Raw genomic sequence first — 23,812 nt, 5'->3', positions numbered from 1 at the left:
GTGGCTCCGCCACGAACTGTAGTGTGATGGTATCTCAGTTATCCTCTTCAAATAGGTGGTCATAGATTTGAATGTTTGAGAAAACATAGAGCAGATAATACCTTGTAAAAAATAATGAGTATTTTAAAAACAAGTACTAATAATGTCCTAATAGCAATCTCAACAATGAGATTTTTGTATTGAAAGCTAAGGTGTCTTGTTATCCGGTAATCCTAATCTATGGGATTCCATTATGTGGAACCAAACTCCTACGGGTATCTTCTCGGTTAGTTCTGCGTATAATCTGTCTACTTCCCAACCGATAGCACAGACTGGAAGCTCATTTGGAGTACAAGTTTGCGTGCCTAACAGGATTAAATTCTTCATGTGACTTATATCATGCACGGTCATTCGAGGTCGTTGGCGAGAAGATATAGTGTCGCTTGAAATAATGGTGAAGTGTTGAGGGCTCTCGGTCTGATTTAAGGGAAAAAAAACCCTAGGTTTGCATTTGATATAAGGGAAAATTAAAAACAAAAAGTAAAACCCTAGGTTTGCATCTTCGCAGGGGCGACGGTGGCAGGGCAGCATCAGTGATGGCGTCGGATCGGCAGAAACAATGAAGAAATCAACGACGGCTGTGGCGTCGACAACTATGGAGGTTCGCGGTGGAGTTATATCTAAGAGAGTGTGGAGGCTGGCGTCGTCTGAGTGAGAGAAGGGAGAGTGAAAAAGATGACCTAGTAGATCTAATCTGGGAGGGTTTAGTTTGGTTAACTATATGCATCCGAAGTTTGAGAGCTTCGGACTCATATAGTTTTTGCAAATAAGCTGCCCCATAATATGCGTCCAAAGTTCCGGAACTTTGGACGCATATTGTTTTTAATTTTAGAAAAAACATAAAAAATATCATATATTGACATTTTAATTACAAAAATGTCACTGCTCTCCCATTTACGCGTCCAAAGTTTAAACTTTGGACGTAGATTCTTAGATTTTTTTGATATTTTTTATACTAGCGATTTTACGCAATCTGATGACTACTATGTTTACCAGGGAGTCAGCGAAGACATCGACGATGTCCTATTGCTATGGAGGTTTGGAAGGCCCTCGACCATGCCTCCCCAACTTGTTGAGAGAGATCTCCGGAAAGACGGGAAGAAATGGAGTGAGGAAAATCTTAAAATAAGAGGGATGAAACATGATGAAACATAGATTTTTGAAAGGACCCCTAGCCACAAATTTGGCCCTACATCGGCCTCTGCCCAACAATTCTCCCTCTCAGCACCTATCAATCTTAACTGCATAGTGTTTACTCTTGCTGGGACTCGATCTCGTGAGCTGGCTCTAGTACCACTTGTTAGAATCAAACACTTACCACTATTTCATAAGTTATAGCTCACAGTGAGGATGCAGCTAGCTATAGCTTTTGGCGTAGTGGTAAGCGTTTGATCCTAACAAGTGGTACCAGAGTCAGGTCACAAGTTAAGTCAAATTGATCCTAACAAAAGCTTTTCTAGTAGCAATGAATATTCAATTGGTTTGTTTATTTTTGGGACTTCTACAGCTATGGGATGAACACCTAGTTTGGCAGATCTCTTTACTTCCAGCCGTTGGTAGGGTGGTTGTGTAACACCCCACTTTTCTAAGTCTTAATTATAACCCTAAACAGTCATTAACATAAACTAAACAGCGGAAATATTAACCAAAAGATAAATAGTGGGAGTGTCACCGCCACAACCACCACTCCGTGGTGATTGCACAAGCTAAAGGGTACTTCTTGAAATAAGATAAAAATCTGGTATCTAAATAAAATACTGGAAACGTAAGGGAGAAAAACGTCACCCCAAATAGTCTACAACATCATCAAAAGAACATAAAGTCAATAAGTCTAGTCATCACAACATGAACATCAATAAATCTAGAGTTTAGACATCTCTAACTACGAGACTAATCTAACTCGACTTCTTCTCACTGCTGAGTCCACCTGAAAGGGGTTTTGCAAGCAACACATAGACAAATAGGAAAACACCCGTTTGCACGCAGCTAATTATAACCACACTCAACCTTGTAAAACATTCTAGCATTTACTTGAAAACATTTGATTTCTTTATCAACAATAACTCATCTCAATTCACCTTTAAATCTATCATATACTTTCTAGATGCTTGCATCCTATAATATCAGCTGGCAAACTCATATATATATATATATATATATATATATATATATATATATAAGACTGATAACTTAGTTTCACCAACATATAACTTCTCAAATGACTTATCGAGCAAATCATGCTTACAGATAGGATCATGCTAATAAACCATATAACAGGTAGTCTCATACTTCATATTCTCATCTCACAATTCGGTAAACAAGACTTCTAATACAACAAAACAATTATAAGTCAACATTCACTTTATGTATTCTCATACGATACTTTACTCAAATACAATCTTGTGCAATGCTATAATCATACTCAAGTGCAATCTCGTGCAACAATATGCTCATACTCATACGCAATCTCATGCAATAATATACTCATACTCATATGCAATCTTGTGCAATAATATACTCATACTCATATGGAATCTCATGCAATAATATACTCATACTTATATGCAATCTCGTGCAATAATATACACATACTCATATGCATTCTCGTGCAATAATAAATAAATAAATAAATAAATATATATATATATATATATATATATATATATATATATATATATATGTATACACTCTCTTTGTAAAAATAGAGTACTTTCTGTGGAGATCTCTTTCTTTATCTTGAGTCTCTGTTGACTCGCTTTCTTTCTTTTGCGTCTCTCTTGACTCGCTTCCTTTCTTTCTTTCGCTCGTAGACGCCTCAGGGTTTCATCGTAGCGTGAATTGCCCCATCGGGAACGGCGTAAATCCGACCCAATATCTCCTACCGTCTATGGAACCAAACTCGTGGTTCACGCGCTGTGGAATCAGGTATCGAACTTTCAGTGTGCACACCCCCTACCAGGATTCCAAGCCTGGCGGACAGTTTCCAACCTCGTAACGTGGGAATACGCCGCGTTAGATGTACTGGGACCGCAATGTCCATAACTGTCATCCGAGAAGACATAGTCCAAACGGGTCCTCCAAAACCTAACAGATATAGATAATACATAAATATATCTCTCATGCATCAATCTCATGCATGCAACAACTCTACTACTTCTCACTTCATCAAAGAATGATATACCACATGCTTATGGTTTCTGAAATTATTCTTAGGCTCACGTAGGCCCCTTATGCATTTTTGAAATATGACACATGTGAAATGTCAAAATGCTCTATAACATGCTTCTAAAACCATGAATGAAATATCATGAAATACTTAAGAATATAATGTCATGCTCGGTTGGCAACAAAGCAAATTCTATACATTTCACTTCAAAAATTATACTTCTATTCTCATTCATCAAATAACTCAATGTAATCATGCTTTCATAATAAATCATATTCCCAAATGATCATGCTTCTTATTAAATAAAAACCTCAATCAGATCAGAAAGACAACAATTTCTCATATACAGTGCATAGCAAAAAATATACTCTGTGTAGTATTTCTTCACAATTTCCATCATAACATACTCATTTTAGATCCAAATTCAACAAAATCAAAGCCAAAACGTAAGTCGAGACGGTCCCGAAGAGCTGAGCCACAAGGGACCTTAACACTTGGCCCGAAACGTCACGTAGCTGAGCCACAAGGGTCTGACCATTGCATAGATTCATCTCAGAATCAAAGTCAGGGACCTGGGGCAGGACTCCTCATGGTCCTCCCCTTATACCCTGTCACTTCACCGGGACTAGGCAGCGGCCCTCCTCTAGGGCCGTGCCCTAGTCCCGTGCAAGCACGGCTCTAGCCGGCGGCCCTCTTGATGGGCCGTGGCTAGGGCCGTTACTCTGATCTGGTGCACACTGTGTTGTGCACCAGATGATTTTTCATCTACAAAATCCCATCCAAACAAGTCCAAAACAATCTCAACAACACACAAACAAATACTAAATCACTTCTAAGCATAAACACATCAAAAACTCATAGTTTCTACTCATTTCTACTCAACATAAAGGCTTCACTAAGCCATATTTTATAAGGGAGTCCATGGGGTTATACCTCTTGTAGTTCTTCTTCTTAGCTTGGATCTCTTCTTCCTCTCTATCTAGCTAGAGCCTCCTTCACCACCTAGACACCTCAACAACAACACAAGCCAATCCTAACCAACTCAGAGATTGAAAGCTAGGATGGAAACCTTAAGGATAAGAGGTGAAGGGATGAGATGAAAAGCTTACTGTGTTGTTCTTCTTCTACTTGGCAGACAAGAATTTGTGAAGGCAAAGAAGAGATTTGGAGAAGACAATGTAGCTAAAGAGATATTTTATAGGGTCCAAAACCCTAGGATAATTGCCAATGATTGGTTGAGGGCAAAAGAGTAATTTCTTTGGCTAAAAGATGAATCAAGAAAGGCTATGGATGGTTTATGGTCTACCATGCTTCATGAACCATGGGCTAGAAATGCTAACTTTAAATACTTTGGGGTTGAAAATGAATTTTCTCAAAATTTATTTAGAGGAACCCTTTATTTTAAATCTTGGTACGCGAAGTACCCAAAAATTTAGGAATTTCGAATCAAATAAGTCTTGGTGTCGAATTAATTTTAAATGTGACTAAAATAATTTATTTGAACACCAATTGATTGCAAAAATTTTTAATGGAGTGAAAATGGCTATTTTGGAATTTTTTATTACCGGATTTATGAAATAAAATTTTGGGTTGTTACACCCTATCCCCCTTAAAATAAGTTTCGTCCCGAAACTTAGAAAGAACGGATCAGTTTTCTTAAAATAGAAGCTTTCAAAAAGATGGCAAGAACTTCAAGAATTGGCTTAAAAGTTTTCTTGGAATGCTAGGAAGAAATGGGATCTCTGATTTCCAAACAAGCACCCAAATAACTAAGGCGCGAAACTTGATCTAACACTAGAACTCACTAACCCAAAGTTTCTTTGTTACTCCTCTTATTCTCATCGTTCTTACCACTTCTTCGGTCTCGATACTTTGAACTTCCACGTTTTCTTTCATAAAAACTGAGAGTGTTTCCTAAACACTTTTCTTTCTTACTCAGTAGCATCTTACTATTCTTTACTAGGGCCAGATACCCACAATTCAATCTACTACAGATCATAACTTCTCTTGCTTGAAGTATTAAGTTTTTCTTTACGAACTGCTTACCGTTCTCACTCGTCACTAATAGATTACAGTAACGAAAACCAATTCTCATAACTCTATTAGTTCACTTCGACCATAGTTAATAAACTTCAACTACCACAATCCTCTCATTTCAACGTCATTAATTCGTCATTCGTTGCTTAATCTTCTATCTATCGATGATAAACATCATCGACTCTCAAAATTACTTTGCTCAAATACTCATTAATCGGTCTTTATCGACATACTAGACGTAATATTGTAGCCTTTCTTTCATACCATACATGGATACTCATCTTAGGGGTTTATCCATCCTTCAAACCACGTAATGTGATCCAACTCACTCTTAGTTCTCTTTATTGTAGATTAAATGTAGCAACTCTCTTTCAATCTAGTTCGGTGTATTCCTTTTGGGGCTTCTTTACTAATTCCAGGGTATAACTTATCCCTTTGCCAAGTACTTTGTTCTAAAACTTCTTGATAATACTTAACCATCGTTTCATCTGTCAAGTGATTTTAAGATAGAATGCCGTGCCTCCGTTAACACAAGGCCTTAGCTATTCTTGTTACTTTTACCAATTGCTACTTATCTCTTACTAGCCTTGTTTACCTTCTGTACCTCAACGGAATTCCCACACGGGAAATACAATTATACATCTTCTCTACACTTTAAATCTTTACCCATGTTAGTCAACAGTGCTAACTTGTAAGTCTCTTTTCCTGAGTATTTTCTAGAACTTCTTGTGGTTCAATAAACTCCGACTTTGATTCCTCTCCTTCTTACTAATCTTTACCATCTCGTGACTCTTAGTGTTACTTTCTTTCTTGCCTTAGCCGCGTTACATCTTTCAAGGGTCCTTCGATGCTGTAACACCCCAGATTTTCAAGATATTTAAAACTTATAAAATAAAGGTGAAATCTCATTAAGTCCCAATCAGAGTACGAGAGTACGGGGTGCTATGCCACACCTGAGCTAGAGAACTCAGGTGCACAGGCTAACTAACTAATGTCCCAGTAATATAAATGCATAAACGTGGCACGCAGGCCAAAAGGGAAACTAACTACTTCTACGCTCCAAGCTCTAGCGCACTCCAGTGACCTATTCTTCTGTGCCTGAAAGCCAAATATATATGTTCAGCGAGAGATGCTGGTAACCCACTCCAACGCGTTAAAATACAATACATATAGAGATATATATAGATATACGAAAACCATTTTGAGCATGAAGATATATCCTACGAGACTCTAGCTGTTAAACCGGGAATGACTCGACAGATAAGGCTAGACACAAGCAACAGTTATAACAAGCGTATACAATCCATAACAGGCAAGACAGATAAAGCTGAGCACAATTAATAATCATAACCCAACATAGACAATCCCCAGCATAAATCCCATAGTCACATCCCCCAATATACTCATAAACACAACTCATCCATATCTCATCACATAGCACACTTTGATGGCGCCACAGGACCAATCGCATGCCCATACATGAGGGTCAGCGCATATAGCTCTGACACGGCCCCGCAGCACCCTGCCCCGTCTCACATTACGGAGGAGCCGATCGCAACCGACTGATGGACCTTTGTCCTACATAATATTTATATACCTGACCGGTCTTTACCAGCCTGGTTAACAGTTGAGATGGTTCTCAGCCCATTCAACTGCCCGTATAGTAGACCTTTGTCCTATATAATATTTATATACCTGACCGGTCTCTACCAGCCTGGTTAACAGCCGGTATGGTTCTCAGCCCATCCGACTTCCCGTATAGTGGAACTTAGTCCTATATAATATTTATATACCTGACCGGTCTCTACCAGCCTGGTTAACAGCCGGTATGGTTCTCAGCCCACCCGACTGCCCGTATAGCCCGATTGATCTTAACCAATTCGGGGTTACACACACACATAACATATAGCAAGTACATGCAACCCACATTAACACGTTGGGAAGGGGGAGAAAACGTATAACAAAACCTATGCGTGATCCATCACATACTAAGAATAGTCCTAAGGGGTTCATGCTTTTTCCACCTAGGTCAACGGGATACCAATTCAACTAGCATGCAATATAATGGACTCCTAAACCTACGAACGGTACCCGAAATATCAAACTAGACATAGGCACGATAAACGGAGTCCGTTGGGACACCACGGGGGACGGGGGAACATCAAACGGGGAAGCCGGGAACCCAAGATGGGGAAAATTCCAGCGGGTAGCCGGTGGGTGGGGGGCCACCCGCCGGCTGCCCGCCCGCCGGCTGCCCGCCCGCCGGCTGCCCGCTGCTGGGATCACCATTCCGCCCGTGGGTAGGTGGCGGGTCCCCTACCCCCCACCTACCCCCCACTGACTCTTATCACACCATTTCGCCCCGGGAACCATTGTGGAACCCGAAACCATGCTTAGACACTTTACAACGCAATCAGCGACAACACGTAGACAATTAACGGATCAAATACGAGAAACGAACGGCACATAACCTATCATGCTTTTCTAAACATAATCAACACCCAAACATGCGATTTCCCCACCTGATAGTCCAAGAATAATATCATACGATACAACCTAGGGTTCTAATCACTTTTATATCAACAAGAATACGATTCGCCTTCTAATTGCAAGATTCGGTAAGAATAACACATAAGAATCAAGGGCATCACACAATTATCAAGAACAACACATAATCATCAAGAACTCCATATATCATCAAGAACATCATAATTATCAAGACTCCCAATATCAAGATTATCAAGATCTCCCATGGGATCATCACATCAATCATCAATAATAATCATCACAAGTCATTAATACACAATAATATGGGGAAACCCTAAGGGGGAATCATAACTATGAAAATAGGTTTTGTTGAGACATGGGTTACCTCTTAGCCTTAATTAATTCCTTGGCTATGAAGGGTCTTTCTTTAAGCTTTCTTGCTTTCTTGATTTTTTCTAGGGGGATTCTTGGAGCTCTTTGGGGTGGTGGGCGTTATTCTTGTGGTGGGGGGGTTCTAGGTGCCTCTTAAGTCCCCTATTTATATATTTGGGAGTCCTAGTTAGGAACTAATATTATGGGCTTGCTAATTCTATTTCTTTTGGGACTAAGGATTGGGTTTAGGGATAAGGGCCCGTGGACTATGGTGGGCCTTTCCTAATTAATTATTGTGATTTAATTCTTTCTTTTGGGTAATTGATTAAATGATTTAATTGCTCTTAGGGGTCGTAACACGGGGTGTTACAGATGCAAAGTCTCATTCTATTCCACGAAAGTTCAACGATTGCACTTAATCGTTTAGATTTACTCCTACTAATCTCGTTCCCTCAATTATCCAATCATTCTATAAGTTCAACTGCTTCTTGTTTCATTCTCATTGCTAAAATTCTTCTTTAAGTTCTCACATAACTTTATCCTGCTTTAAATTTACATTCTTCTACTTGTCCCTTTTTGCTTAGTTCTTTCCCTAACTTCTTCACACTTAATCGGGACCCACAACTTACTGACAACGTTTCTTACTATCTTTATATCTTTCATAGCCCAAAGTTACCATCCATCGTCTTAGACTTTCACACCTTCGGAGTTTCAACACCTAACTTATCCATTCATCATTTCTTCAAAGGTAGATTGAATCGCTTTCATGTCTGTTTTGTCCCACTTTAAGTCCAAATTCTCGGTGCTCCAAGTTTCTACTTTTAACCTTCGAGTTTATTCTTCAAAATTTTCTTCAGCATTGATCTCAAAAGCGTCATCTTAAGTAGGTTTGGCTTCTTCTTACTGCATTGACGTTTACACTTGCCTTCCTTCCACAATTGTGGATCTTTTACTGTGGTCTCTAAGCTCTAATCACTTCCTTTTCTTCATATTTGTCTCTAGCTGCACGAAGTTTCACTTCAATCCTTGAGGTTAGCTTGGATCTTGTGGGCGATACTGCACGAGCCATGATGCCGATCATTTCGAGCCAAGACTGCTACAACCGACTCCAAACCGCAAGCAGAGTAACCTTCTTCATCACGTTCTTCGGTTGACTAGATAAGCACACTACTACTTTACTTCTTTGCAACAAAAGATTCTTGCTACTTCTAACCTTCTTTCCTCAAAAGCAAAGATCACACAAGTAAAAGACATAAACAGAATATAAGCACAACTCTCATACTTATCACATTATCATCTTTCACATAACTTTTCAATTCTCAACTTTTAACTTTTAACTTCTCAAGGGTAAAATCAAGGCTAAACGAGGCATCTGCTGGACTAACAAACTTGAATTCACCAGATAGGTGTACACTTGATTTGAAGGAAATTGACTCCACAGAAGAAGAATGTAAGAGGTTTCTAAACTTGAAACTCAAGAGTACTACGGGTTACAACCCAAGTTCTGCTTATCAAAGCCAAGATTTTCCAAGATTCAACAAAGTCTTGTGAAACAAAAGCTGTGGATCGAATTCCAAGAGAAGGGCACAACAAGGAATAATCTCAATGAAGTAACTCAATACTAACGGATTCCAAATAAAGATGCAATAAAGATTTAATCCCAAGCGATAGATCAACACTAGTGGATTCCAAATGAAGATATAAAAGAAAGATGATCTCAAATCAATAGCTCAATAACAAGGAAATACCACCACAATGGACGATCTCAAGACTATAGCAACACGATCCGAGAGTACAAAAGGATGCATAGTCAATACAATAGCTCTCTAAGAGCAAAACACTTTCAAGAATACTCATCAAATATAAGCTCATAGGAATAACTCAACAAATACGGATTCCAATGGCATAACAACAACGATCAGATCTTGACTCAACAACTCAATGGATCCCAACAATATGGATTCAAGGATAATAAGCTCAAGTGAAATACAATGAGATTCCAAGAATAAGGTTTTCAACAAGATCATACTAGCTTCAAGATTCAATTACACTAGCATTGCAACTCAATGATATCTCACAAAAATACTTAGAAAGAATCCATAAGCGTGCTAGATGCAAACTCATCAATGAATCGTGGAAGATCAAGAATAGACATTAGCAATAATTCAAGGCTCAACTCAATTAAGACAATTTCGCATACTCAGCTTTAGACATGGATAGCTTCGATAGACATCGAAAGCAAACTGAAAGTAGTCAAAATGACTCAGGGATCAATAACAAGTTACGAGAAAATTTCCAGAAAGCATGAACTCAAACTCGATGATACAATTTCAAGGATTATCATGCCATCAACAACAAAGAACTTAGAATGGAAGATTGGCACAAGGAACACAACGAGATACTCAAGAATTAACTGCTTTTAACTTTTCCTTTCATTTAAAGCAAGGCTTACAACAAGTAAGGCACATAAGCAAGAAACAAGTACAAGCTCTTATACTTTTCACATTAGCAACTTTTACAAAACTTCCACTTTCAAACTTTAACTTTCAAAATCTCAACTTCTAACATTCACTTCAACTTCTCACTGAACACTTCTCTGCTTTAGTCTCAAAGATAGACAAAAGCACATTAAGCACATTGATAAATCACATAAACAGATAAGCAAACGCAAGGGAACTCACAACCTCACTGCATTCCCATGGTACTTAGAGTTTCTCTTAACTCTAATTCTCATACTTAGTCACTGAACTTAGAGTATTTCACATCTCAAATTCATAACTTAGGGTTCCATCTTATCTCAAATTTCATAACTTAGGGCTCTTTCCCTAATCTGGTCCTTCCTAGGATTTCCACTTAAAGTTCCCTTCTTATCTTGTCTTTCTTAAAACTTCAACTTAGAGGTCTTTCCTTAACTTGTCCTTCTTCCTAGGAATTTTAATTAGAGTTTCTATACTCATTCTTAAGAGTCAAACTTCCTAAGTCTCTCGTGGTTCGTACCGCTCTGATACCAATTTATAACACCCCACTTTTCTAACTCTTAATTATAACCCTAAATAGTCATTAACATAAACTAAGCAGCAGAAATATTAACCAACATATAAATAGTGGGAGTGTCACCGCCACAACCACCACTATATGGTGATTGCACAAGCTAAAGGGTACTTCTAGAAATAAGATAAAAATCTGGTATCTAAAAAAAATACTGGAAAAGTAAGAGGGAAAAACGTCACCCCAAATAGTCAACAACATCATCAAAAGAACATAAAGTCAATAAGTCTAGTCATCAAAACATGAACATCAATAAATCTAGAGTTTAGACATCTCTAACTACGAGACTAATCTAACTCGACTTCTAGCTTCTCACTGCTAAGTCCACCTGAAAGGGGTTTTGCAAGCAACACATAGACAAATAGGAAAACACCCGTTAGCACGGACCTAAGTATAACCACACTCAACCCTGTAAAGCATTCTAGCATTTACTTGAAAACATTTGATTCCTTTATCAACAATAACTCATCTCAATTCGCCTTTAAATCTATCACATACTTTCTAGATGCTTGCACCCTATAATATCAGCTGGCAAACGCATATATATATATATATATATATATATATATATAAGACTGATCACTTAGTTTCATCAACATATAACTTCTCAAATGACTTATCGAGTAAATCATGCTTATAGATAGGATCATGCTAATAAACCATATAACAGGTAGTCTCATACTTTCATATTCTCATCTCATAATTCGGTAAACAAGACTTCTAATACAGCAAAACGATTATAAGTCAACATTCACTTTATGTATTCTCATACGATACTTTGCTCAAATACAATCTTGTGCAATGCTATAAACATACTCAAGTGCAATCTCGTGCAACAATATACTCATACTCATATGCAATCTCATGCAATAATATACTCATACTCATATGCAATCTTGTGCAATAATATACTCATACTCATATGCAATCTCATGCAATAATATAATCATACTCCTATGCAATCTCGTGCAATAATATACTCATACTCATATGCATTCTCGTGCAATAATAAATAAATAAATAAATAAATAAATATATATATATATATATATATATATATATATATATATATGTATGTATACACTCTCTTTGTAAAAATAGAGTACTTTCTGTGGAGGTCTCTTTCTTTCTCTTGAGTCTCTCTTGACTCGCTCTCTTTTTCTTGAGTCTCTCTTGACTCGCGCTTTCTTTCTTTTGAGTCTCTCTTGACTCGCTTTCTTTCTTTCTTTTGCTCGTAGACGGCTCAGGGTTTCATCGTAGCATGAATTGCCGGCGTAAATCCGACCCAATATCTCCTACCGTATATGGAACCAAATTCATGGTTCACGCGCTATGGAATCAGGTATCGAACTTTCAGTGTGCACACCCCCTACCAGGATTCCAAGCCTGGCAGGCAGTTTCCAACCTCGTAACGTGGGAATACGGCCGCGTTACATGTACTAGGACCACTATGTCCATAACTGTCATCCGAGAGGACATAGTCCAAAGTGGTCCTCCAAAACCTAACTGATATAGATAATACATAAATATATCTCTCATGCATCAATCTCATGCATGCAACAACTCTACTACTTCTCAATGCATCAAAGAATGATATACCACATGCTTATGGTTTCTGAAAATATTCTTAGGCTCACGTAGGCCCCTTATGCATTTTTGAAATATGACACATGTGAAATATCAAAATGCTCTATAACATGCTTCTAAAACCATGATGAAATATCATGAAATACTTAAGAATATAATGTCGTGCTCAGTTGGCGACAAAGCAAATTCTATACATTTCACTTCAACAATTATACTTCTATTCTCATTGATCAAATAACTCAATGTAATCATGCTTTCATAATAAATCATATTCTCAAATGATCATGTTTCTTTACATAATAAAAACCTCAATCAGATCACAAAGACAACAATTTATCATATACAGTGCATAGCAAAATATATACTCTGTGTAGTATTTCTTCACAATTTCCTTCATAACATACTCATTTTAGATCAAAATTCAACGAAATCAAAGCCAAAACGTGCGTCGAGACGGTCCCGAAGAGCTGAGCCACAAGGGTCCACCCACTGCACAGATTCATCTCAGAATCAAAGTCAGGGACCTGGGGCGAGACTCCTCATGGTCCGCCCCTTATACCCTGTCACTTCACCGGACTAGGCAGCATCCCTCCTCTAGGGTCGTGCCCTAGTCCCGTACAAGCACGGCTCTAGCCGGCGGCCCTCCTGATGGGTCGCGACTAGGGTCGTTACTCTGATCTGGTGCACACTGTGTTGTGCACCAGAAGGTTTTTCATCTGCAAAATCCAATCCAAACAAGTCCAAAACAATCTCAATAACACACAAACAAATACTAAATCACTTCTTAGCATAAACACATCAAAAACTCATAGTTTCTACTCATTTCTACTCAACATAAAGGCTTCACAGAAGCATATTTTAAAAGGGAGTCCATGGGGTTATACCTCTTGTAGTTCTTCTTCTTAGCTTAGATCTCTTCTTCCTCTCTATCTAGCTTGAGCCTCCTTCACCACCTAGACACCTCAACAACAACACAAGCCAATCCTAACCAACTCAGAGATTGAAAGCTAGGATGGAAACCTTAAGGATAAGAGGTGAAGGGATGGGATGAAAAGCTTACTGTGTTGTTCTTCTTCTACTTGGCTGACAAGAATTTGGGAAGGCAAAGAAGAAATTAGGAGAAGACAATGTAGCTAAAGAGATATTTTATAGGGTCCAAAACCCTAGGATAATTGCCAATAATTGGTTGAGGGCAAAAGAGTAATTTCTTTGGCTAAAAGATTAATCAGGAAAGGCTTTGGATGGTTCATGAACCATGAGCTAGAAATGCTAACTTTAAATACTTTGGGGTTGAAAATGAATTTTCTCAAAATCTATTTAGAGGAACCCTTGTTTTAAATCTTTTTGAATTCTCCCGGTCTCACTCAGATAAATTTCTCGATTTAAATCATGTTACGCGAAGTACCTGAAAATTTAGGAATTTCGAATAAAATAAGTCTTGGTGTCGAATTAATTTAAAATGTGACTAAAATAATTTATTTGAACACCAATTGATCGCAAAATTTTTGAATGGAGTGAAAATGGCTATTTTGGAATTTCTTAATACCGGATTTATGAAATAAAATTTTGGGTTGTTACAGGTTGTGTTGGGAACTTTTTGTGCAATGGAACTCCAAGCTGAAGGCTCCAATGCCGGGTATGTGGTTTTATTATTCTTTCATGTTTCGCATCCTCGAATCTGTACAATGATTTTGTTCTGGTTGACTGAATGCTTTTGAACCAATGAAAGTAGAGTTTTTATTTGTTCGTTCGTACATAATCTGCAATGTTTCAACATCTTCCTTAAACTCCCGAGAACTTGGCGAATAAAATGCAGGTACGCGTCACTCTATGTTGCAAAACTTATTCATAAGATCCGAGGTGATGGGATTTACATGAGGCCTCTAGGCAATGTGATATATGTTATGTGTGGGCCTTGCACCTCACCCCAGGTGTGTAGCAATGTATTGGAAAAGATATACACAAGGCTCAAAGACTTGAGTGAAGCCAAGACTGAACCCCTTTGCTCAAACAAATTTAGTTTGAAAGTGAATCCTTCGTTTTAGTGTTGATAGTACTAGGTAGTGGGTAATAGGTTTGGCTTAGTATAATCATTATATGGATCAATGTAAATAGATCTAGATTGAATAGGTTTGTGTTGAACATTTAACTATGTAGCCTAGTTTTTTTAATCGTTAAATTGGATGTTGGTTTATTCTCTTTGATGTTGTTGAATGGTAGATTAAAATTGTCATTGTGTTTAACCTTGGCCAATTGAATACATGCTATGGATGAATTAATCACGGCTGGAAATCAACAGATTTCCGGCCAACCAAAAGTGGTCGAAAACAGCCTAAATCGGGTCAGAAACCATGTTTCCGACCACTTTTCTTACCAAAATGGGGATCGAGAAAAACGCCCGTCACTAATTCCGACCACCAAAGACAGTTCGGAAACAGTGAGCACATTTTTATAATCGTCGGAAACAAACGACGAGTTTGATACTTAGACGGATCCATATTACCGACCACCATTTGGTCGGAAAGCCCGACGATCGGGCGGTCGGAAATCTGGATCCAAGAATTCATTTGTTCTAGATTTCCGACCCCTGGTGGTCAGAAATTAATAAATAAATATTTTTTTTCTTTTGTAATTTATAGTTTCTATTGCTACTTTTCCTACAAATTATACACTGCTTTACCAATTTTAAAACTAGCAATTTCATAACACAAATATTATACATTTCAATAGCAAATTTAATTATACATAATGTTGCAATTCTAATATCCACCATCATTAAAAATGCTAATACAATCAAAATATTTCCTAAATCACAAAAAAGTTAGAATCTTGGATCTATTGCTCAAGATCATCTAACCCATCACAAAAAAAGTTAGAATCTTGGATCTATTGCTCAAGATCATCTAACCCATCACCAAAAAAAAGTTAGAATCTTGGATCTATTGCTCAAGATCATCTAACCCAACACCACTACTTTCATGGCTAATGGCTGGATTAGTATACTGAAAACAAGGCTGATTTGCACCATGAATTGCAACAAATTCCACTTCTAACCATGCCAATTTTTCCTTCATTTTCTTGTTCTCTTCTTTTAGTTCCTTAACTTGATCCTCATAAACTGCATGTGCCCATGATTGTCCGAATTTAGAATTCTTTTGCGTCACAGCCTCAGCGAGGTAGCGCGGTGTATCTGATCCAAATCCATAAACAGATCCTCTTTTCTTGAGGCCACCGGCTGCCACGAACCATGCATTTGACTCTCCAAGCTCAGGTTGAGTTTGTTGTTTTTGAATTGCAGCCTCCTATATTTAACAATTTTTACCAAACACAATCATTTTATCATCTCAAAATCTAATAAATGTTATAACAATCATTTTCCTAGAAATTCCTCAAACAATTACCAATACAGTGTAGCAAGACTCAATAAGACTCTCAAGGTAGTAAGACTTCATAGTAGTAAGACTCTTGAAGTAGTAGAAGGCAGTAACTCAATATCTTTTCTTCATTATAAATAAAAAGATTCAATACAGTAAAGGTTTGCACACAGTAAAGGTTTTAGCTAGTATGCAGCGAGACTTCTCCCACATAAAGGAATGAAACAAGTTTACAAAGGAAGCAAGAGTTAGATGTATCAAGGCTTATACATATAGAGAATCTTATAAGAGATCAATGTCAAACATTTTCTGCCCTAACAGGATAAAGAGATCATTTTCATCATGAAGTCAACATGTAGATCACAAGTTTTTTTTGACAAGCAATCTAGTTTAAGTTGGTTTAGTAAGCCCCAAATATGGCGGTTTATGGACTGTAAAATTGGAAGATGACACAGTCTAATAACAGATAGGCTTAAGTTTAAATTGATTTCATCTTTAATTTGTACAGCCAAACTTCCACTTAGTGATCTAGAACTGAATGTGTGCATTGTGTGTATAGGGCTGGTGCTATTGCGGCTAAGTATGGTGACAAGAGTGTTTACTTTGACTTGGAGGATTTGGGCAACACCACCGGGCAATGGGACTTGTATGGCTCAGATGCACCTTCACCATACAACTCTCTTCAGGTATATTTGGCTTCATTTTATTCTTATAATATATCATAGTTAGATTAAAAACCAAAACACAAAAATTAAATAAAAAATTGCAAGGATTTCAAGTTGTAGGTGATCTAGATTCAAACTGACAAGTAAGACTAGAAAAGCAATGGTGGACACCATCAGGCCAATCCAAGCAATTAACACAGGAAACATATCAAAGCACATTTCAGTTCATGTAATGACAAACCAATCAAATAACCACATTAACATTCACATAATTTAACAAAAAACATAACACATAATTAGTAGCAAGATTCCATACTTTCATAACTAGTCATTCGTATATATTTTCATTGTAATTAATCCCCTAACATGTCTAAACTAAGCATACTTTTAATTAGTTCTCAAGTCCATATAGTTTCTGCTGTAATATAATCTGCATTCTAAATATCAGGATAGGGGTATTCTTACTACTATATTTGGATGTTGGCACAAGTATATTATGGAGTATACTTTTTAAAACAAGTAAAACTGCTTTACTAGGCCTACACTTTTAATTCTAGGAAAAGTTTTAGTATCTTACATTATTTACATGATTAGCCTTTTTGCAAACAAACTCATTTGTCTTTTTGCGTTTGTGAGTTGCTTGGAACAACACAACATGTGAGGGCTCTTCTCCAAGCTTTAATTTTCTTTCTATCCAAGAACAATAAACCAAATATTAATGTTGTTCTTTAACTATAAATTATATTTAAATAGTAGTAAATGACTTACTAATCTTTTCCTATGCTCAGAAATAGAGATTGAACCTGCAGTGTGCAGTGATGGTCCCAATCCCCCGCAATCTGAATTTCTATTTCTTTTGTTCTTCGCAGCAGTCTTCTTAAACTCCTCCGTATTCCAAATGCTGCGGTATTGGGCCAAAACCTGATCATTCATCCAATTTGGTGTTGCATGGTCTCTTGCCAAATTGATGCGAACCTTCCCCAACGTGTCAGATAATCTTCTAGCAGCCTTTTTGTGGAATATATTCTGAATTACTGCCTCATCTTCTGGATTCCACTTATACTTTTTCTTTGATAAGATTAAAAAAAATCAAATTGTAATTAGTAAATGTATAAAGTAATAGTTATAGCATCTGGAGCATAAAGTAGGTATAAAGTAATTTGTAAAGGTATAAATTATTAAATGTATATATTAGTAGTTCCCTATGGTAGTTATAAAGTAATTTACTAATAGCAGTTATAAAATAAGTTACCCTGAATTCATTAAACCATACGTCCTTCATATGTATAGGAGCATCGTTGTATGATTTTATAGCATCTGGAAATATTTTAGTTACGTAATCGATAACTTTATTTGCACGCCATGGTTCAAACCTGTAAAAAATTATAAATGTTAGAGATAAATGTTAACACATTATAGTTATTATAGTTATCAATATAAGACTTACAAATTGTTCCCAATGGGGCGTACTATGGGCATGTTGCTTGGTGAAGTTGGAGGTGATGGAACATCATTTGGTGAGGCGGATATAGTTCGCTCTGAATCACTATTTCGGCTGGACTGTGGGAAATTATTTGATGGTGGACTTGGTAGTTGATTTCTTTCAGAGTTAGATATTGGTGGTTGGGACATCAACGTTGTATTATTTTGCCTTGCACGTTGAGACATTTTCTGCTTAAAATCAAAAGAAAGTTAGTGGTGTAAAATACCATTTCTAAGTTTTGTGTTTGTAAATGATCATTTTGAGTTCTGGTTTTTGAAACCAGAACTCAAAATGATTTTTTGAGTTCTAGTTTCACAAACCAAAACTCAAAATGATATTTTGAGTGCTGGTTTCACATAATAGAACTCAAAATGATCCTTTGAGTTCTGGTTTCACATACCATTTCTAAGTTTTGTGTTTGTACATGCAATGATATATATCATGCAGAGAAAACTTAAATAACATGCATTTATATCTCTACTCTATTTGGTTACACTTTTTTTCTTTCATCTTTTTTCCAATTCCTAAAGGATCTCTCAAGTTCTAGACACTCCCAACTCGAAGTGTATGCTATACTTGGAGCTCACCATGATTCCACCAATCTAACACAAGCCAAATTGAGAATCAAGGCTAGGATCAGCAAGAATAGCCCCCTTTGATTAGAACCCTCCAAGCCAAAACCAAGCACAACTAAAAGAGCTAGGAGCATCAAAACAAAAGCTAATCAACAAAAGAGCTTCATCTCTACACTAAGCAATAGTGTAGATTAGCTTCTAAAAGCACAAAACACTTTTGCAATTCACAGAATGCAGATCAACCGAGAATTAGCTTCAAAATACTTCAAAACATCAGCTTCCTAATTGAAAATGCCTCAAAATCTGCTCTGCAACCTCTCAGATTCTCTGCAAATCTGCAGCTTTTCTGAGACTGTAGATGAGCATCTAGCCTGCAATCCACTTCAGCTCCATTCCACAACAATTGCAAAGAAAGGCTTCATCGCTACACCAAAGTGCAGATCTGCCAACAACATCTGCACAGCATATCAGCTCAAAGCCTCATCTCTGCTGCCAGTCCCCAAACACACTGTAAACCCTCAGAGACTGCCCAGGGTAGCAGCCCATCATTGGGTTGGTTACACATAAATATGATTTAGGCTTTAGCTATTGCATGGGTGATGAACATTGATGGATTCTTCAAATTTGCACTTTCATTTGCTCTCTTAATATTTTCAATTGGGATAGATACCTTATAATACATTCTCAGTCCCTATGAATTATACAACAAAGCACAAACCAGAAATTTAAAAACCAGAAATTAAGAAACATAATCTATATTCAAAAATTTAGAATAGAAATTTCAAAAACCAGAACTCATAATGATCTTTTGAGTTCTGGTTTCACATAGTTTCTTCCATTAACCTTCAATACAAACAATTTCATCCAGAAATTTCAATTTTAAAGTGTTAGATTTGAATGCTCACAGCTTTTTTTCCATGAAGTTAATCCTGCTGAGTCTACTGCATTGTTTTCCCTAGGAGTGAAGACACATGACAAGTCATTTAGGGATGGTACAATGGAAGCTTGATAAGCAGCAACAACACCAAGAACATGAGGACCTAAATTCGAACAAGAAATAGAATATTTCAGAATCCATTAAAAAAAAACTAAATTCGATTAGGGACTGGGTTACTCAAACATTGAAAGATTAGAAAGTACATGGGGTTTCAGAATACGAGATTAGGGATTGCCATTGTTGTGCCACTGCCGGTGCTGGAGGCGTGAAGGAAGAAGTAGGCCGTGAAGGAGGAAATACGCTGTGAAAGATATGTGAAGTGGGAGAGAGAAGGATGGAGAAGTGAAGTAGTGGAGGGAGAGGGAAATCAAGTAGTGGAGGGAGAGAGAACTTAGTGAAATTTTGGGACCAAATTTTCAGATTTGCGCCATTTTTTTTTTTTTATTTTTATGTTTTCGGTCTAATTCTTTAGTTTTTTAGCATTAATTAAATTTTTCTTAAACACTAATTAAAATTAAAATAAACATTAAAATCATTTAAATTTCAACTCTAAATTAAAAATCACCCTCATCATTCTTTGATTCCTCATTATCATCTTCATCACCAATATCTCCAATATCATCTTCTACAGAATCATCATTGTCATCTTTTTCAATTTCTTCAGTATCTTCTTTTCTTAATCTTCAATTTGGACACCTTGGTCGGACCATTGATTTCCGATGTGAGGTAATTCCACTTCATTCATTTGTAATGGTTCGTGCACTAACTCTTGCACGGCATCTTGAATACTTTGATCACCCCCATATGTAGGCAACGGTATGTTATCATGTTGATATGTGTAACTAGAGCTATAGGCAGTGTCAATAGTTCCTCTTGGGCGTACATTCAAGACTACCCATCAATTCATTTTCTCCCGTATACCTCGTGGGTATGGAATATAACACACCAGACATGCGCTTTGTGCAATGATAAAAGGATCATACTTCCTATATCGTTTATTGCAATGCACCTCAGCGATACCATATTCAGAATTGAATATTGACCCAATATTGGGTGTTGGGTCAAACCACTCACACTTGAAGAGAACAACCTTTTTTATTGGAACATTGGGGTACTCAACCTCAACAACCTCTTGCAATTTGCCAAAAAAATTTGATTCAAATTGTGTTAAACTTGTTCCCTTGATTGACACTCCGTAGTTAGAAGTGTATGTGTTAACCTCCATTATCGGCCCAGATGCCAAATCAATGAGTGATTGGTTACACACATTGTTCGTTGGGCAATATACCTAATAATAAATACAAAGCAAATGTCATATAACAAAAAATATAGATAATAATGAATCAAAAATGACAAAGTGCATTAACTTCTTACATATTCTTTAAACCAATGTGCAAAATTTCTTTCAACTTCATTGTTTACATCTTCATCAGTACAACCAGGATTGTAATGTCGTAAACCATTTTCATACAACCATTTTCAATGGGAAAAAGTGGAGCACACATACCTTAAAATCGGTTGAACCTCCTAACAATTCAGTAACACATATTGATGAGCGGTAAAACGTTCTTCTACACTCAAATATCTTGTCTTTCTCCTGCCCATCGACCGACCAGGACGATTGAATATTGACAACGTAACTAGCAAGTTCTGATCAATGCCGCCATCATTTAGGTTCTGACCTATCCTTGTTCTTCTACTCTGCACATCATCTTCAAAATAAAATGATGCAAAGTGTGTTGCCTCTTCAAGCATATATGCATCAGCAATTGAACCTTCAACATATCTCTTATTTTTCATTTTGGACTTCAAGTGATTGAGGAAGCGTTCAAATGAATAGATCCAACGATATTGTACTGGGCCACCTAAACGTGCTTCATAGGGAAGATGAACAGGCAAGTGTTCCATGCAATCAAACAGTGATGGAGGGAAAAACCATTCTAACTTACACAATGTTAAAACAATTGAGTTTTCCATTTCCTGAATTTTGTCTACACGTAGGGATGTAGAGCAAAGATTTCCGAAAAACGCACTTAACTCAGTCAAAGGCTTCCAGTGACAGCTTGGTAAAAACATGAAGGCTACAGGCATAAGAAACTGCATAAAAATATGACAATCATGACCTTTCATCCCTATTAATTTAGAAGATATGGAATCAAACACATGTAGACAAATTAGAAGAAAACCCATCAGGTAACTTCAAAGTTCGTAGCCACTCATAGATAGCTAATTGATTAGTACGATTCAAACTGTAGCTTGCCTTGGGCATAAGATAACGTCCATTCTTTTCCACCAACTCAAGTTCGGGCCTATTACACACGTGCTTCATATCGAGACGTGCATTAGGCGTGCCTTTATTTTTAGCTGTGCCTTTGACATCCATAACTGTGTGGAAAATGTCATCAAACACATTTTTCTCTATATGCATCACATCAAGATTGTGACGTAACAAATTATCCTTCCAATACGGCAAATCCCAAAATATGCTCTCTTTTTTTTCCAATCGTGTGCTTGTCCAAACCCCTCAACGCGACCAATTGGACCATCAATAATCCTTGGGATACTTTTCAAACTATGAAACAACTCATCTCATGTCCAAATTGGTTGAGGTCTTGATTTCTCAGCTCGTTGTTTGACGAAGGTATCTCGATTCTTTCACCAGGAGTGATTCATTGGAAGGAATTGACAGTGACAATCAAACCAACATGTTTTATGACCATTCTTCAAATAAAATGATTTAGAATAATGAAGACAATAAAGACATGCTAGTTTCCCGGTTGTCTGCCATCAAGATAACATACCGTATGCAGGAAAGTCATTGATGGTCCACATTAACGCAGCACGCATCATAAAATTTTGTTTAAGTGATGCATCATAAGTTAAGACACCTGTTTCTCATAACAATTGAAGTTCATCAATTAAAGGCTGGAGATAGACATCAATATTAGCCTTTGGGTTCTTCGGTCCAGGAGTAATACACGTTAAGAATGTGTATGGTGTAGTCATACACATTGAAGATGGGAGATTTTACGGAACAACCATAACAGGCCAACAAGAGTACGGCTTTGCATTGAAACCAAATGGAGAAAATCCATCGGAACATAAGCCCAGTCTTACATTTCGAGGATCTGCTGAGAAATCAGGGAACCTTCTATCAAAGTGCTTCTATGCTTCACCATCAGAGGGATGACACATAATACCAGGTTCACGACGATTTTCATAATGCCATCACATTTGTGAAGCAAAGCTATATGATGCATACAGACGTTGCAATCGAGGAATGAGAGGAAGGTAATGCATTCTTTTGTAAGGCACCTCTTTTGCACGAGTAGATTCAGATGGGCAAGGTTTAAATCTTGTCTCACCACAAAACTTACAGTGCTTGTCATTTATTTCAGACTTATAGTACAACATACAACTGTTTACACAACAATCAATCTTCTCATGTCCAAGACCAAGCTTTGTAAGTAACTTTTTTTCATCATAATACCTGGTAAGTACTCGATTATCGGGACCCACCAAATGGTTAATATACTGAAATATCCGATCTATTGCTAGCTGCGGTATATTAAAATTTATCTTGATATTCATCATCCTCAATGTATATGCCAGCTCTGTTTCTTCATTAACATTCATTGATAAAGGTTGTCTCGCAGCATCTAACAAATCATAGAAGTTTCTTGCACTACTATGTGGTTCTTCATCTTGGTCATTTCTGACATTTAATGGAAAAAATGATGGACCAGATGCATCAAAAACCATTTGTTCAGACTGGTTATTTTCACTAGGGCCCTCATTCATGTGTGGTTGTATTGAAGGTGGAAGTTCACCGTGACATGTCCAAATCCAATTACTTGGTTCAAAACCCTTCCTATACAAATGAACACGAACATCATTTGCAGACAAGTGTACTCTATTCTTACACTTACTACATGGGCACCTAATCTTCATTGAAGCCTTGTATACAGGAAGTGTGCTTGCATAAGTTACAAATTCCTCAACACCCAATAAGAACTCATCTGTGTACCCCCTTTTTCCGGGT

The 23,812-nt window shown here is 37.3% G+C and overlaps 1 protein-coding gene across 1 annotated transcript; it reads right to left on the bottom strand.

Annotated features, from left to right (window-relative positions):
- Positions 1-17,898: 17,898 nt before the first annotated feature.
- LOC109160641 lies at positions 17,899-18,475 on the bottom strand. Its single transcript, XM_019308924.1, has 2 exons — positions 18,223-18,475; positions 17,899-18,148 (listed from the first exon to the last, which is right to left on the bottom strand). Exons 1-2 carry the CDS (start codon positions 18,441-18,443, stop codon positions 17,899-17,901), a joined length of 471 nt encoding a protein of 156 aa, XP_019164469.1. The 5' UTR covers positions 18,444-18,475.
- Between the last annotated feature and the right edge of the window lie 5,337 nt (positions 18,476-23,812).

Source organism: Ipomoea nil, unplaced genomic scaffold (genome assembly GCF_001879475.1).
Source record: "Ipomoea nil cultivar Tokyo-kokei standard unplaced genomic scaffold, Asagao_1.1 scaffold2868, whole genome shotgun sequence".
Classification (NCBI taxonomy): Eukaryota; Viridiplantae; Streptophyta; class Magnoliopsida; order Solanales; family Convolvulaceae; genus Ipomoea; species Ipomoea nil.
This window is presented reverse-complemented; position numbering and strand designations above follow the sequence as displayed.

Bases quoted from the DNA above. Each gene is read 5' to 3' on its own strand.
- LOC109160641 (XM_019308924.1), bottom strand. From the start codon at position 18,443: ATGTCTCAACGTGCAAGGCAAAATAATACAACGTTGATGTCCCAACCA. The intron at 18,149-18,222 runs GTAAGTCTTATA...AATTTTTTACAG, and splicing joins CGCCCCATTGGGAACAATTT to GTTTGAACCATGGCGTGCAA.